The following is a 13,285-nucleotide window of genomic DNA, read 5'->3' as shown; positions in this document are numbered from 1 at the left end:
GGTCCTATGTAAACTGTACCAAGAAATGTGGGTCCTATGGAGGTGTATGTGCAGGCATCTGAGTTCTGCTGTGCAGCATAATTAAGAAAAATAAGAAGAGTACTGAGGTAAAAGCATGCAGAGAAATCCTAAACAGTACTGTAGATTGCTGTGCCTCTAGTAAATTAAATATATTGCCCTATTTCCCTTATTGCCCTATTAGTCCAACATGATCCAGCTGATTGGAGGACTGCAGAGAGACTTGTATGTAGAAGCAAGTGGAAAGGGGTATGATGTCTCCAATGAATCCCAAGAAACTCTTGGGTTGTCTACAATTCACTGTCTTCCCACATAGTGCCTACGGACAATGACATCTAGAGGAAACCCTTCCTCTGTGTAATAGCCTGGGATCTGAGCTTCTTGTAAGGAAAAATGGAAAAAAGCCACCCCAAAGACCCAGAGAAAGTGCGAGCTTGACATTAAGTTCTCAAAAGAGAGAATTACTGTGCCATTGTCATAGGGTTCTTGGGGAAAGGGGAATATCTTATGTCTTACATAAGTGTGTTGAGTTCACCCTGGCTGGATGCCAGCTGCCCACAAAAGTCACTCTGTCATTCCCCTTCTCAGCTGGACAGGGGAGAGAACAAATAATGAAAAGCTCATGGGTCGAGATAAGGACAGAGAGATTTACCATCACAGGCAAAACAGACTTGATTTAGGCAAAAATTAATTTAATGTGTTACCAATCAAATCAGAGTAGGATAATGAGCAATAAAACCAAAATGTAAAAAAACCTTCCCTCCACCTCTCCCTTCTTCCCAGGCTCAACTTTTCTTCCGAATTCTCTATCTCCTCCCCCTGAGCGGCACAAGGGGATGAGAAATGGGGGTGGCGGTCAGTTCGTCACATTGTTGTTTTCTGCTATTCCTTCCTCCTCAGGGGGAGGACTCCTCACATTCTCCCCCTGCTCCAGTGTGGGGTCCCTCCCATGGCAGACAGTTCTCCACGAACTTCTCCTGTGTGAGTGCTTCCCACGGGCTGCTGTTCTTCATGCCCTGCTCCAGCATGGGTCCCCCATGGGGTCACAAGTCCTGCCAGCAAACCTGCTCCAGCATGGGCTTCCCACGGGTTCACAGCTTCCTTCAGGCATTCACCTGCTCTGGCATGGAATCCTCCACAGCCTGCAGGTGGATAACTGCTCTACTGTGGACCTCCACAGGCTGCAGGGCAGCAACCCGCCTCACCATGGTCTTCACCATGGGCTGCAGGGGAATCTCTGCTCTGGTGTCTGGAGCACCTCCTCCCCCTTCCTTCTTCACTGACCTTGGTGTCTGCAGAGTTGTTTCTATCACGTATTCTCACTCCCCTCTTCTGACTGCTGCTGGTGTTGCACAGGGTTTTTTCCCCCTTCTTAAATATATTGTCACAGAGGTGCTACCACCATTGCTGATCGGCTCAGCCTTGGCCAGCAGTGGGTCTGTCTTGGAGTCAGCTGGCATTCGCTCTACTGGGCATAGGGGAAGCTTATAGCAGCTTCTCACAGTAGCTGTCCCTATAGTACCTCTGCTACCAAAACCTTGCCATGCAAAACCCAGTACAACAAGTAATAAAAATAGGATGCTCCATGTGGGAAACAGGTCACTAATATCTGGAATAGTCTAGCTGTTCTTTTGCAATAAAAGTGCCACTAATAGAGAAGATTTTTTTCAGTGAGAAGTATTTGTCCTTAGGATTGAAACATACCAGTATTTAAGGGATTAAATTCTGGTACCTGAAATTAGTTCTTGGCAAGTTCATTAATTTGAACCTAGCAGTAGTTAGCAGTATGTCCTTTAAAAACTAAATTATTCCAAAGTCCTAATTTTAGTACGCTTATCACTAGAGATAGGAAGTGCTGCACAAACAAAGCACCACCATTTTGTACACAGTAGACCACACTGAAAAGACTCAGATGCTTTGATATAAACAAATGTCATTCAAGATGTGTCCAGTTGTTTATAACCCTGGGAAGTAGTGATAAAGTCACTCTTCTCAGCAGCCTGTTCCCCAAGTACAGGACACAGTTTTACATTACACTTGACTGAAGTGTAAGCTTCTCTGCAGCAGTGAGGAGCATGAACTGTTTCAGAGCCCTGAGCTTTTAATGCCACATCTGCTTTTGCTCCGGAGCAGACATCCCCTGTGGAAAGGGTTACCATCATCAACAAGGGAACCCTGAAAATATCTCAGTACAACACTGTCAGAGTCTTCCACATATATTTGCTAAATGTGCAGCCCAAAACTACTTTAGACACTGGGATATTCAAGTAAAGGTTGACCACGTGCTGTTCGGAAGAAGTATAAATAGCACAGGGTGAAGTCACAGGAACTGCATTAAGTAACCTCTCAGATGTAACCCCGGCGTCCCAGCATTTTTAAAACACGTTGATTGAGTGGCAAGCACAGCATTAGAGCATCTCAGATCACCCTTCCCCACCACAGCACCAGCCATTCTTTCCTCTTCTGCCTTTGCCCCTCCCTCCTCTCCTCTTATCTTCTCTCTTTCCTGCTCTCTTGCAGCGCCAGCAGCCGCTGGCAGACCTTCCTCTCTGTTTCCCTCCCTCCCTCCTTGTTCCTAAATCCAGCCCTTGCCTTGTCCCCCCTCCTATGCTCCCTCTCCCTCCTCCTCTGAGCAGTCCAGCCAGACACTTCCCACTTTCCATTTCACATGCATTGCGGAAGAAAATCAGGAGACAGACACCTCTCGCTACTCTGTGAGCAAATCCAATTTTCCATCCCAAGTGTGCTGCAAGGGCCACTGTTGCAGGGTGAGCTAAGGACGCATGAGGACTGCAGAGGGGCTGCAGCCCAGGACACATCCCTGATGGGTTTCAGCTGGCGATTATGGCTTGTCGTGCTCCCATCCCTCCCAGCGTGGCTAGGGGTGCTTGCTGCCTGATGCAAGGGTCCCACCTTGGACTTGGCGGCACTTTGTGTGCACCCCTCCTTGCTAACACTTATCACGCTTTTACCATGCTACCAAAATACACCTTTCTTCGTGAAAGTAAAGCCTCCTGCAGTGTCACTCCTTAAGTGTTTTGCTTCAAACAAATGTCTGTCTCAAGCACCCAGCAATGACTTTATTTTCTTTATTTTCCCCTGTGGGCAATACTCCAAGGGCAGCTCTCGCAGGGCTCACCCAGCCCGACCACCGCCTCGCAGCCCATGCCTGGTGCGACAGGCCTTGCTGGCCTTGGGTGCCAGCCGGGCCTGGGGACCAAGCTGTGTACCCCAATGCTCCCTCCTACCGGCCAGCGAGGCACAGGGGGACAGGAACCAACTGGCCCCGAGGCATCCCAAGGGCCCTAGGGACCCCATGGTCCGCGGGGCCAGAGGCCTCGGTTTGCGCCATCCTGCCTACAGCAGGAGCTTCCAGGGGAAGGTACCTCTCCCTCCCGCCTCCACATGAGCACTGATGCAGACAGCATCTTCCCTGGGGATTAGCAGAAATGTTTACAATGCTCCAGTTTGGCAATGGCAAATGTCCAAAAGAACGTTGATAGTAGCAAAAAAAAAAAAAAAAAAAAAGGAAGTTCAAGCAACAGTGGTAACCTAGGTCACTTCCACAAAACACAAAGGCAAACAGCCCCGAGCAGCTTCATGGGGCCCAGGCAGCAACCGGCTCCTACCAGGTGCCTTTCATGGATGCTCAGAGGGTTTGCAATGGCCCTCACCCATGGAGCACACCACTAGCTGCGCCAGAGGGCTTTCCTTGGGACACACAGTCCAGAGACACGTAAAAATCCCTCAGGCTGCCAGTGACCAAAGCCTCCTGACACAGGGCTGGGAGCAACCAAGCAGGCCTGGTTGGGGACACTCTCAGCTGCACCCCCAGGCTCCCCTCCTGCCACCCAGGCATGAGGCACTTTTATCCACTAGCTTCCCAAAAAGCCATGACGGGCCCTTTGGGACACTGAGACAATTCAGGGTCCTAAATTTAACAGCTTGACCTGATGTCTAATTTGGTACTGTTAAATAATATGAAGTAGCTCAACACCTTTTACGGTGCTTACTTGAGATCCATGTGTAGTGTTGCCAAATTTATTTCCTCTGCCCTTTCCTTTCAGGGCTATTTGCAGTCCAGGTTACAAGATGCAACGTGTCCTCTGTTTTCTTGCCAAGCCAGTGCAATGTAGGGTGGATTTTTTGTTTTATTTTAAACTATCCATTAGCTACACAGAATTAAAAAAAATTCTGGCCAACTGCACACTTGTAGCAAGTGTTTCCATAATTTTTTCCAAAGCTCTATATAAAATGCCTTACATCACTGGCCATGCTGATCTAGTTACTACTGGATGTTTTTCAGAATTTCCAATATTATAGAAATAGCAGACATGTTTATACACTTAAAGAGTCTTCTGGTTTTTATAAAATGTTTCTCAATCATAAAAATGCAGTCTGGGCAGAGAGCTGGTATAAAAGCAGCACAGTACAATAGATGAAAATAAGCTCTTCACATATTTTAATGTTTTAAGTTTCTGACTTTTTTTGGTGTTCCCATAATTTTAATGTGCAACAGTCTTAGACCAAAAATTCAGTCTAAGACCATAACATTTTGAATATTTGAGAATAATTGTTAAATGGTCAAATGTTTTCATGTCCCAACCATTTTTTAGTTCTTCCCCAGTTTGAAGTCTCAGGCTCTTTGTTAGCAGGTCAGTTTATTACAGATTCAATACACCTTATGTGAAAGGGATTGGTAAAGAACATCTGTGGCCCATGTCTTACCTAGAGAATAGTGTAGCTGTCTCCACAGAAATTAATGAGACTTTACAGCAAAGCTGAGATTTCCTGTATGATTTAGGATGAGGCCTATGTCAGCTTTGACATGATATACCTGCTTTTACAGATTGCAAATAGTTGCACTTAGCTGAGTCACTGACCTCAATTTAGTTCAATAGGCTGTTACACAGATGATCCACAGCCTTAACAACTGGTCTACACAAACCACAATAGGCTGTAAAGTGAATAAAAATGAAAAAAAAAAAAAAGAATTTTGTCATTTCGTTTTCAGTTTATAGAATAACATGAAAAACAAAAAAGAAAAAAAATTGAGCTCCATAAAAATTATTATGGATTTTAAAAAAAATTATCAACTCAAACGTATATTCCTCTGAGGTCTGAAAAAATGAGATAAACAGCCCAGTTTATATAATATGAAAGCTCAAGAATTACGTAACCATCCTCGTCTGCCTGAAAATAGACATCTATTATCTGAGTTGCAATTCTTAGTTCTGTCTGTCTGCAAGTTCCACATAGCTGTGAAGTTCTCTGTTAAAGAGAAAATGTTTTGACATTTTCCTTGAAACCAGTTTATCCAATTCTAGGTTATGAATGTATAAAGATATAATTGATTGTATTAGTCTCTGAAGCTTTACTCTATTGTACAGAATTTCTGGGTTGTTCCACAAATCCAAAATTTGGTCAGTAACTGAATCTTATAATATGTAATTACTGTTGTTGTTTTGGCCACGAAGAAAATAGCAGAGATATTTCAAGTTGAGGAGAGAAAAACAGTTCCTTGGCTTTTTTTCAGATTCCAAGTAGACTGCATAATTCTGTAAATATTGATGCATTGTCTCTGCCTGGCAAGGAAGCAAATATACAGTTTGAATTGTTGCCATAGAATTTCATTGACCATCACTTCAACTGCAGAAACAAAATTCTTCTTCCTAACATAATGGCCCAACTCACTCCTGCCTAACTTCTCTCAGGAAAGAACTCAAAAGCTGTGAATCATCTTTTCAGCTACGCAGTTCTGGTGGCGTTAGTCCCTGTGTTGGTTACACACAGCCACTCTTTTACACCAAGCTAGGCAAAACTGTCAGAGTCTTGTCCGATGGCTTCAAATAACTTGACTGCAGCTTGCTTTAACCCCGCTGCTTTCTGCAGATGCTGTGCTGCTGCAAAAGAGATATATGAGCCACTGTGTAAACCAAAAGGCCTTCGCATGAAAGGGGAGTCCAACAGGAATACCACGAGATAGAACCAACCTTATATAAAAAACACTACCACTACCAGCAATATTCACAGGCAGCTAACTGCCTAAATTCCCGTTTAACCAGCAAAGGAAGCATGGCTCTACCTTTGCTGCTAAACACTACCTAGCACAACAACATTACAAAAAAATCCGCAAGTGGGACTCCTAGAAACTACCGCCTGAATGTTAAACAGCATTAATAAGAAGAGCGATAGTAACATCTTAGCATGTGGTTCTAATGCCCTTATAAGTCATTCATTTACAGGACTGTGCAGACCTTTATTAATTCCAAATGTGACTGAAATTCTTTTTCATGTTTGCATAAAAGTTCATAGAAATAGTAAATTGTTCATACTACCATTATATTTGGAGTGCACACAGCTCCTGCATCAAGAAGTAACAGAGAAGTTCATTTCCTGTTTCACTTTCTGGGGGATATTTAAATGTGTTGGCTTTATGTTCTGTTAGATTTCCTAATCAGAAAGGACTGGGTTGTAGAATGAAATGGTTGGAATGTAATTCTGCTTCCAATTGTTTGCTGAATAAATACAGAACAAGCAACTAGATTATTTGCATTACTTTGATGGCTGGTTTCTGATGACTTCATAAATCCAAGAGTAAAACTGGAGTTATTTGCATAGCCATCACCAGCACTCTGAGCTGGAAGCACAGAGTTATTTTATCAAAATGCTTTTGCTTTATGATTGCATGTAGTTCACAGTACAAACCGCCTTGTCTTGAGAGCGAATGATGAGCCAATCCTACCATCTTATCAGAACAGCTATTTTTGAGGAAAGGGTTCCAATTAAGTTCATGGGTGAGATTCTGCTTCCATTTCCCATTTGCTGCTGATGCATCCTTCTCAAAGTTCCCTTCCTGCAAAGAGTCTCCACCCTGCCCCTCTTTCCTGACTGCTACCACAACAGCTTTGCCCTTTATCACCAAAATATCTCTAGCTATCTGTGCAGTAAAAATAGCTGTTTCCTCAGCGCCTTTTGCATTTTATATTGAAAAGGTGGAAAAAAACGTCCTGCTTTTGTAGGATGCAATTTGAATGCGGTATCACTCCAAGGAAACCAGTTGCTGATACCGTATCATCTGTCGACTGCTTTCTATTAACAGAGGGTTCATGCTAGCAAAGTTCTTTGTTCTTTCATGAGGAGAAGACTTCTCATTTCCCTACTGTATTCTATGACATAAATATCCTTTTTAAGATTAAATTTACTTAAAAAATGTATCAAACCTTATTATGCATAATGTAATCTTTTCTATACAGAGCAATCACCATACTCCATTTCTGCATAATAGCAGAAATCACCCCTTCTCATTCTGTCATCCAGCTTCATTTCTCCTTTTTTACATATTTACATTTCAAAAGTTCCCACTAGCTTTGTCTTCTTTTCTCTCCACGTCCATTCCCACCTTCCTTTCTCTTCCCCAGCACAAATCCACCCCCCTCTGTGCACAATCTCTTCTGTACCTTCTGAGGATATTATTGCCTCCCACATTCGCCTCCTTTCCCCATGCCTTCTTCCATGACACTCCTTTCCTACCCACTTTGTTCCCTGCTTTTTCTGAGTCAAGCAAGTATATTCCATCCAAAAAATCAATATGAAAAAACCCAGACATCTGTCTTTAGAGAGTGAAGTTTATCAGATTTATTTCAAATGTCTGCATTAAGTCATGATGAATTTTGCATTAGAGGCAGTTACTTCCATTTACTATGAAGTCCAGCTTTATGTTTCTGACAAGATAGAGTGGAGCACTCTAGTAAAGAGAGGATAATTCCACTCTGGATGTCCAGAGTTCTAAAGTTCTAGTAATAATTTCTCAGCTTTTCACACTCCCAATTTTCAAATATAGGTACCTGGGCCTACAACCTGTGCAAGATGTTCAACCGGATCTTCCTCTAGATCTTGGTTAGGACTTAAACATGATATTTGTCTCTTTTTTTTTTTTTTCCTTTTTTCCTTTTTTTTTTTTTCTGCACAGTATCTCTGAGATATGGCCACATCAAGCTGTCATTAGCTTTCATCTTTCATACTGTCCACTCCCAGTAAATGATATCCTATCCTATTTGTTCAGAATAAAGCCATAAAAACCTTTTTCTCATTCTTCCTGTTTCCTAACTTCATTATAGCTCCTCTTGGAAATATATCTTTTACACCAAACATAAGTGGCAGGTTGAGGGCCTTGAAAGTGAAGACAGCTTTTTTCACCCTACCTGTTATATTTCATTTATTAAGATGCCAGCCTCACCCACTCATTAAATTCTCATATAAACAGCTGCATGTCTTGTTTTCTCTTTCTCAGTTGGCCTTAAATGCCCAGGGGATGTGAAGCACGGGTCTTGTGAGTATCCATGAAATAATCTCCAAGACCCACCTTAAAATTAAAAAATCTAATTTTTTTATACATTGGCCGTGTTTAGAGGGCCAGTACGCCGAAACACCGCCTACCACGTGAGCAATACTGTCTCATTGCTTCCTCCCAACAGCAGAGGTACTACATCTACCTGGGCAAAGCTCACTGCTGGGCAGAGACAGCTAATTTGGCTCTAGCTGAGTTAGTTCAGAGAATGGAAACACAGCATAACCAGCTAATTAGTTCTTCTCAGAACTGGCTGAGAAGCAGAGCTAAATGACTTAAAATGAGTGTAACAGTTTTACATCTGGCTGGTAAACGTATTTCTGGCACAATACCATGCCAAACCAGGCAAACCTACACACAGGGCTTGTATGGGGTTTTTTTGCTGATATATATTTCAGTTTTGATGCTATGTCACCAACTTTTCTCCTTCCTATATATATTTGCAAATATTTCATCATGCAGGAGGTAAGTGTGCCCAGCTGAACCAGAAGACAGCCTGCTACTGGATGTGATATCTCCTTCTAATGCCTATAATGTGGTAGATTCAGAAATCAGCCATCTATTTTTCATGCTACAGATACTAATATTGATCTCTGTTCATGTGAAAGGCTACAGGACCAGCTCTCCAGCAGCTTTTAAAACTCCTGTAATGTGTGATACCTGAGAGAGAAGCACTATGAGCTCTGACAGGTTTTCCAAGCTATGAATGAAATCTGCATTTTTGCAGTTTAAAAAAAGATAGCTTGCACTATGTTTAAAAAAAGATAGCTTGCACTATGTGCCTGACAGTAATGGCTCCATCCCAGGGCATCTTGGATAGGTTCACAGATCAAATTGGCAATTTTCAGCCCCATGATTTTTCTGCATTTGTCTGGAACTTTCGCTTCCAAAATTACATGAATTCTGAGATCAGAGATCACTTTTCCTCAGATCTCTCTCTCTGCTTCCCCCAATGGCTCATAAAAGGTACCAGCATTTTTAACTTTTTTTTCAGAGGCACTTAGTGCTATATGTACTCTGAACGGAGAAATTATCAGACTTTGGAAGGGGATTTTGCTCATACAATAACAACCATAACCAAATTCTCACAGCAAGCTCCACCCAATACTTATTGTTCCTATGAAGGAAGCAAAAATTAAACCTGCCCCTGCCCACTCTGAAAAGATTCTGTAGTGTGACAGATGCTATGTCTCAAAACCCAGAAACACTGGGTATTATCTAAAGAATATTATCTCCAGTCAGGTCTTCTTTTCCTTAAAATTTATTAATGAACTCTGATTTCATAGTACACGTTGCAGTGTTTGCTTTAAGTCACTGTTTAACTGCACAATAGATTCTCAATAAATTTGCTTGCTGGACTATTTATAGAATAAGAATACATGTGTTACTACTTAATTAAAAATGTGAATAATTGGGACTATATTTTAAAGTATTTTTCCAGATTCATACATGAAGTTTTAAACCAGAGCTTTAATGAAAACTTGTTTCCAAACTAGCTACTGTGGGTGGGCACATGACTGTAAAACAGAACAGTGTAAAGTTTCAACCAGGACATTTGTCTTAGATGTTACTAGGTACCCAATAAAATCAAGCAAGATAACAGTTCAGCTGTCTGAATAAGCAGTGGGCGAAACCACACAGCTCAAGAACATACTTTCAAAGCAAAGTGGTAGAGATTTTTGGAGATGTTTGTCTTTTCTGCTCCCTGAGATTATTATTCAGCCCACACAACCAGCAGAGTATTCTCTGGAAACAGAGAGCAAGTTAGAGTAACATCCCAACATGTGCAAGACATTTTGTTCATCATGCTCTAGAGGAAACTTTTAAGACAAATAGGGAGCCAGCTATGGGTGGTCTTCAGAACTTGAAGAGGAATGTGTTAGTGCAGCACAGCCCTGGAAACCACACCTATAGGGGTTAACATATGCATTTACATCTGTACTATAGGTTCAGCATGTGCATGTGATAGTCACATCCATGTATGCTGGAGGGCACTAAGTACAGAATGCTGTTAAAACTTAAGCTTCCTTCTCTTTTCAGACAGCCAGTGCACCAAGTTCAGTGTCAATCTTCATTTTTCTCAGGCAAATCGAGAAAGAAGAAATTACAGATATTTTCAGCCAAGCAGCACATTAGCAAAACTTTGCCATTATTTCACCAGTTCTTACAGACTTCAGGTACCCCAAGGTAAGATATTAAATGTTCTTTGCCATTACGATATCAATGAGTAAAAAGGAACGGACTCTAAGTGTCAAAAGCTGTAACACAATGTGATCTGCATCTACCAGGTGTGCTTATTTCCCTTTAAATTCTAATTCTTCTTGTCACTTTGTTGAACAAATCCAAATCAGGGTACCTAGTGTACTAAAAGGTCATTAAAATACAAAATTATGACAAAGGCAGTATGGACTAGATTTCTGCAACTCTTAAGATAAATCTCTCTGACCTTCACAAGAAAACAAATCCATTTTTAAGACTTAAGGTTAGAGAGTTCATGCCAAAGTTATTCCACATATCTGGTTTTTACTGTTGCAGAAGATGCACTTTACAACTGCTCTCCTAAAATCAATAGTGCTGACCTTTCAGACAGTGAACCCTGTCTAATCGAAGCAGCAGCCTTCTAAATTTTTTTTTAAATTTCAACTGCTTTATATGGATGCTGTCCCTAACCTGTGAAGTCACAGATTAATGTTTATAGTCCTGATACAGTTGTGTATAAAATGCCAGCATAATGATAATTTCACAGTGCAGTAACTGCTGCACTATTAGCAGTCCTCTATAGGAGGGAAGAAAATCTGAAACATTTGTGCTAGTGCTGATCACAGGTTGCAGAGTAAAAATAACTGCCTCAGTCTGGACCATATAACAAACCACATTTTCCAACTAAAATAACAGTGTTTGCATTTGTTAGGTTTTAACAGCCATTCTAAGAACCCTATACAAAATAAACATGAGGTCAGGTAACCTAAGGACAAAGCAAAATTTGTGGGACAAAGGTTCCAAAGTAAATAGTGTGATTTGAAAATGTGAAAAGCGCTTTTTCATTATTTCTCAAACACATTTAAATTCAGCTTTTTAGCAGAAAAACCCAGTAAAGTTCAAAACTGACCAGCAGATAACTTTAACGTGAGGCAGCTGCAGTGCTGGTGCTAATTAACAGCCTCAGTCACTTTCACAAAACCCCACTGGCTCCTGATTTACGTGCCTGTACTGTAAAGCCTCTGACCCGATTCCTAAAGCCAAAATAAAATACAGTCTGTGCAGCAAACTGACATCTCCCTGGAGTCACAGAGCAATGCCATGTTTCAGTTGAAGATTTCGGGATTCCTGTGTTAATAACACCACACTGAGGAGCTGGTAATGGAGACGTGCTTGTGCATATGCCGCTGTCATTAGATCACCCATTTGTTTGTATACAGATCTCAGACTTCCAAGCTTAGGCTAATTTTAGCTGGACTCAGATGATCCTGCCAGACTTGCTATCCCTCACTTTGCTAATTATTGCTCAGCACTCTGCTCCAGCTGACTTACCTTTTTCGCTGTCTGTGAATTATTGCCAGGGAGGAAGCAGTGAGTGTTGCTTGGGGAGAACTCCTTGTATTTTCCTTGCTGTGTTTTAGGTAGTTTGTTTGGCGCAATCCCATTAATGACTGCTGAAAGGATGCTGCTGGTCATGAGAGGAGTCAGGGTCTGGCAGAACAGACAGATGGCCACCACTAAGGCCAGAAGGAAGGGACGAGGGCGACAAAGCCTGCGGCACTTGGGGACTTGCCCACAAACCATGGCCTCTTTGCCGTCCTCACTTCGCCCTTTGCCACATTGCAGATGCAGTCCAAGTAGCCACGTCTTGCCAGGGTAAAAAAAGGCACACTTTACCCAAAACTAGCAAGAGTTATCCCCATTTCTGCTGCTGAGCGCTTTCCTGGTGCCTGGCAAGATGTCACGGATTCCAGAGGAGCAGAGGCTTGGGAAGTACCCTCGCATGGAGGTATAGGAACAACCTGTGAAAAAACAACAAGTGAGCAGTGGCAAACAGCAGCGTGCCATGGGGCATTCTGTGAGCAGCTGTAGAGAGCTCGTCCACACCATACTCTCGGGAGAACAGACCTACTGGCAGACAGGTGAGGAGAAGAAATCTTCACCCCTTTTGCAGAAGGAACTGCTCAGCCAGACAACAGTATCCAAGAAAGCAAGAGGTTAAAGCTTAACATGTCCTGTCCACAGCTTAAAAGAGTAAGAGAGTGTACCAACTTTGTGAACAATCGTTTGCTGGCTTTTTCTCTCTTGCATTCTCAATTTCCACTTTGTTTTTACAGTTTCCTTCATTCCAGTCCTTTTAAATTGCCTCCTTCCTGTCAGCATGCACAGCTTTCTCTCTAAAAGTGATCATTTATCTGAAAACTGACAGACTATGAAGATTTTAGTTTGCATTTGTTTTGTCCAGATTGCTAGTTCAAAGTTAGGTTTACTTACTCAGTTCTTATCCTGTTAGAAGTTTTCCGTTCTCCTCTAATGGGCTGCTGATTAAAACCACTTGGAACAACCCTGGCTCATGATCCCAGCTCGTCTCACACACTCAGAAGGCAGGCACACGCACATACACACGCCATCTGAAGCCAGTTGGACCACAGATTTCATATAAATAAAGGCTGGACTGCTCAGAGGGTGGGGCTAAACTAGCTCTGCTCTGAGCAGGCACAGGGTTTGGAGACACAGCCTGCGATCTGGATGGGGAACAAGAGGTGTCCTTGCTCACACTGCATGCCTCGAAGCCACCATCACTGCAATTTTTAGAAAACTGCTGTTACAGCAATGTCTAATTGAAACAATATTAATACCTTGCAGGCAGTAGAAATCTGAGCAGCACCTGCAATATTTTAATCCAGATTAACAAAAATGTTATAAAAGGAAGCAGAT

The 13,285-nt window shown here is 42.3% G+C and overlaps 1 protein-coding gene across 2 annotated transcripts in view; it reads right to left on the bottom strand.

Moving 5' to 3' along the window:
- Positions 1-12,171, bottom strand: part of CPED1 (cadherin like and PC-esterase domain containing 1) — a 156,379-nt gene extending 144,208 nt beyond the window's left edge. For both annotated transcript variants that reach the window (XM_086473201.1, XM_086473206.1), the window contains exon 1: positions 11,900-12,171. In XM_086473201.1, coding sequence (XP_086329327.1) covers positions 11,900-12,151 — 252 coding nt within the window. In that variant the 5' untranslated portion in view covers positions 12,152-12,171. The remainder of the gene's footprint in view (positions 1-11,899) is intronic.
- Between the last annotated feature and the right edge of the window lie 1,114 nt (positions 12,172-13,285).

This window comes from Leptosomus discolor, chromosome 1, assembly GCF_034619465.1.
Source record: "Leptosomus discolor isolate bLepDis1 chromosome 1, bLepDis1.hap2, whole genome shotgun sequence".
In the NCBI taxonomy this organism is placed as follows: Eukaryota; Metazoa; Chordata; class Aves; order Leptosomiformes; family Leptosomidae; genus Leptosomus; species Leptosomus discolor.
Note: the sequence above shows the minus strand (reverse complement) of the source record. Positions and strands in the feature narration are given on the sequence as shown.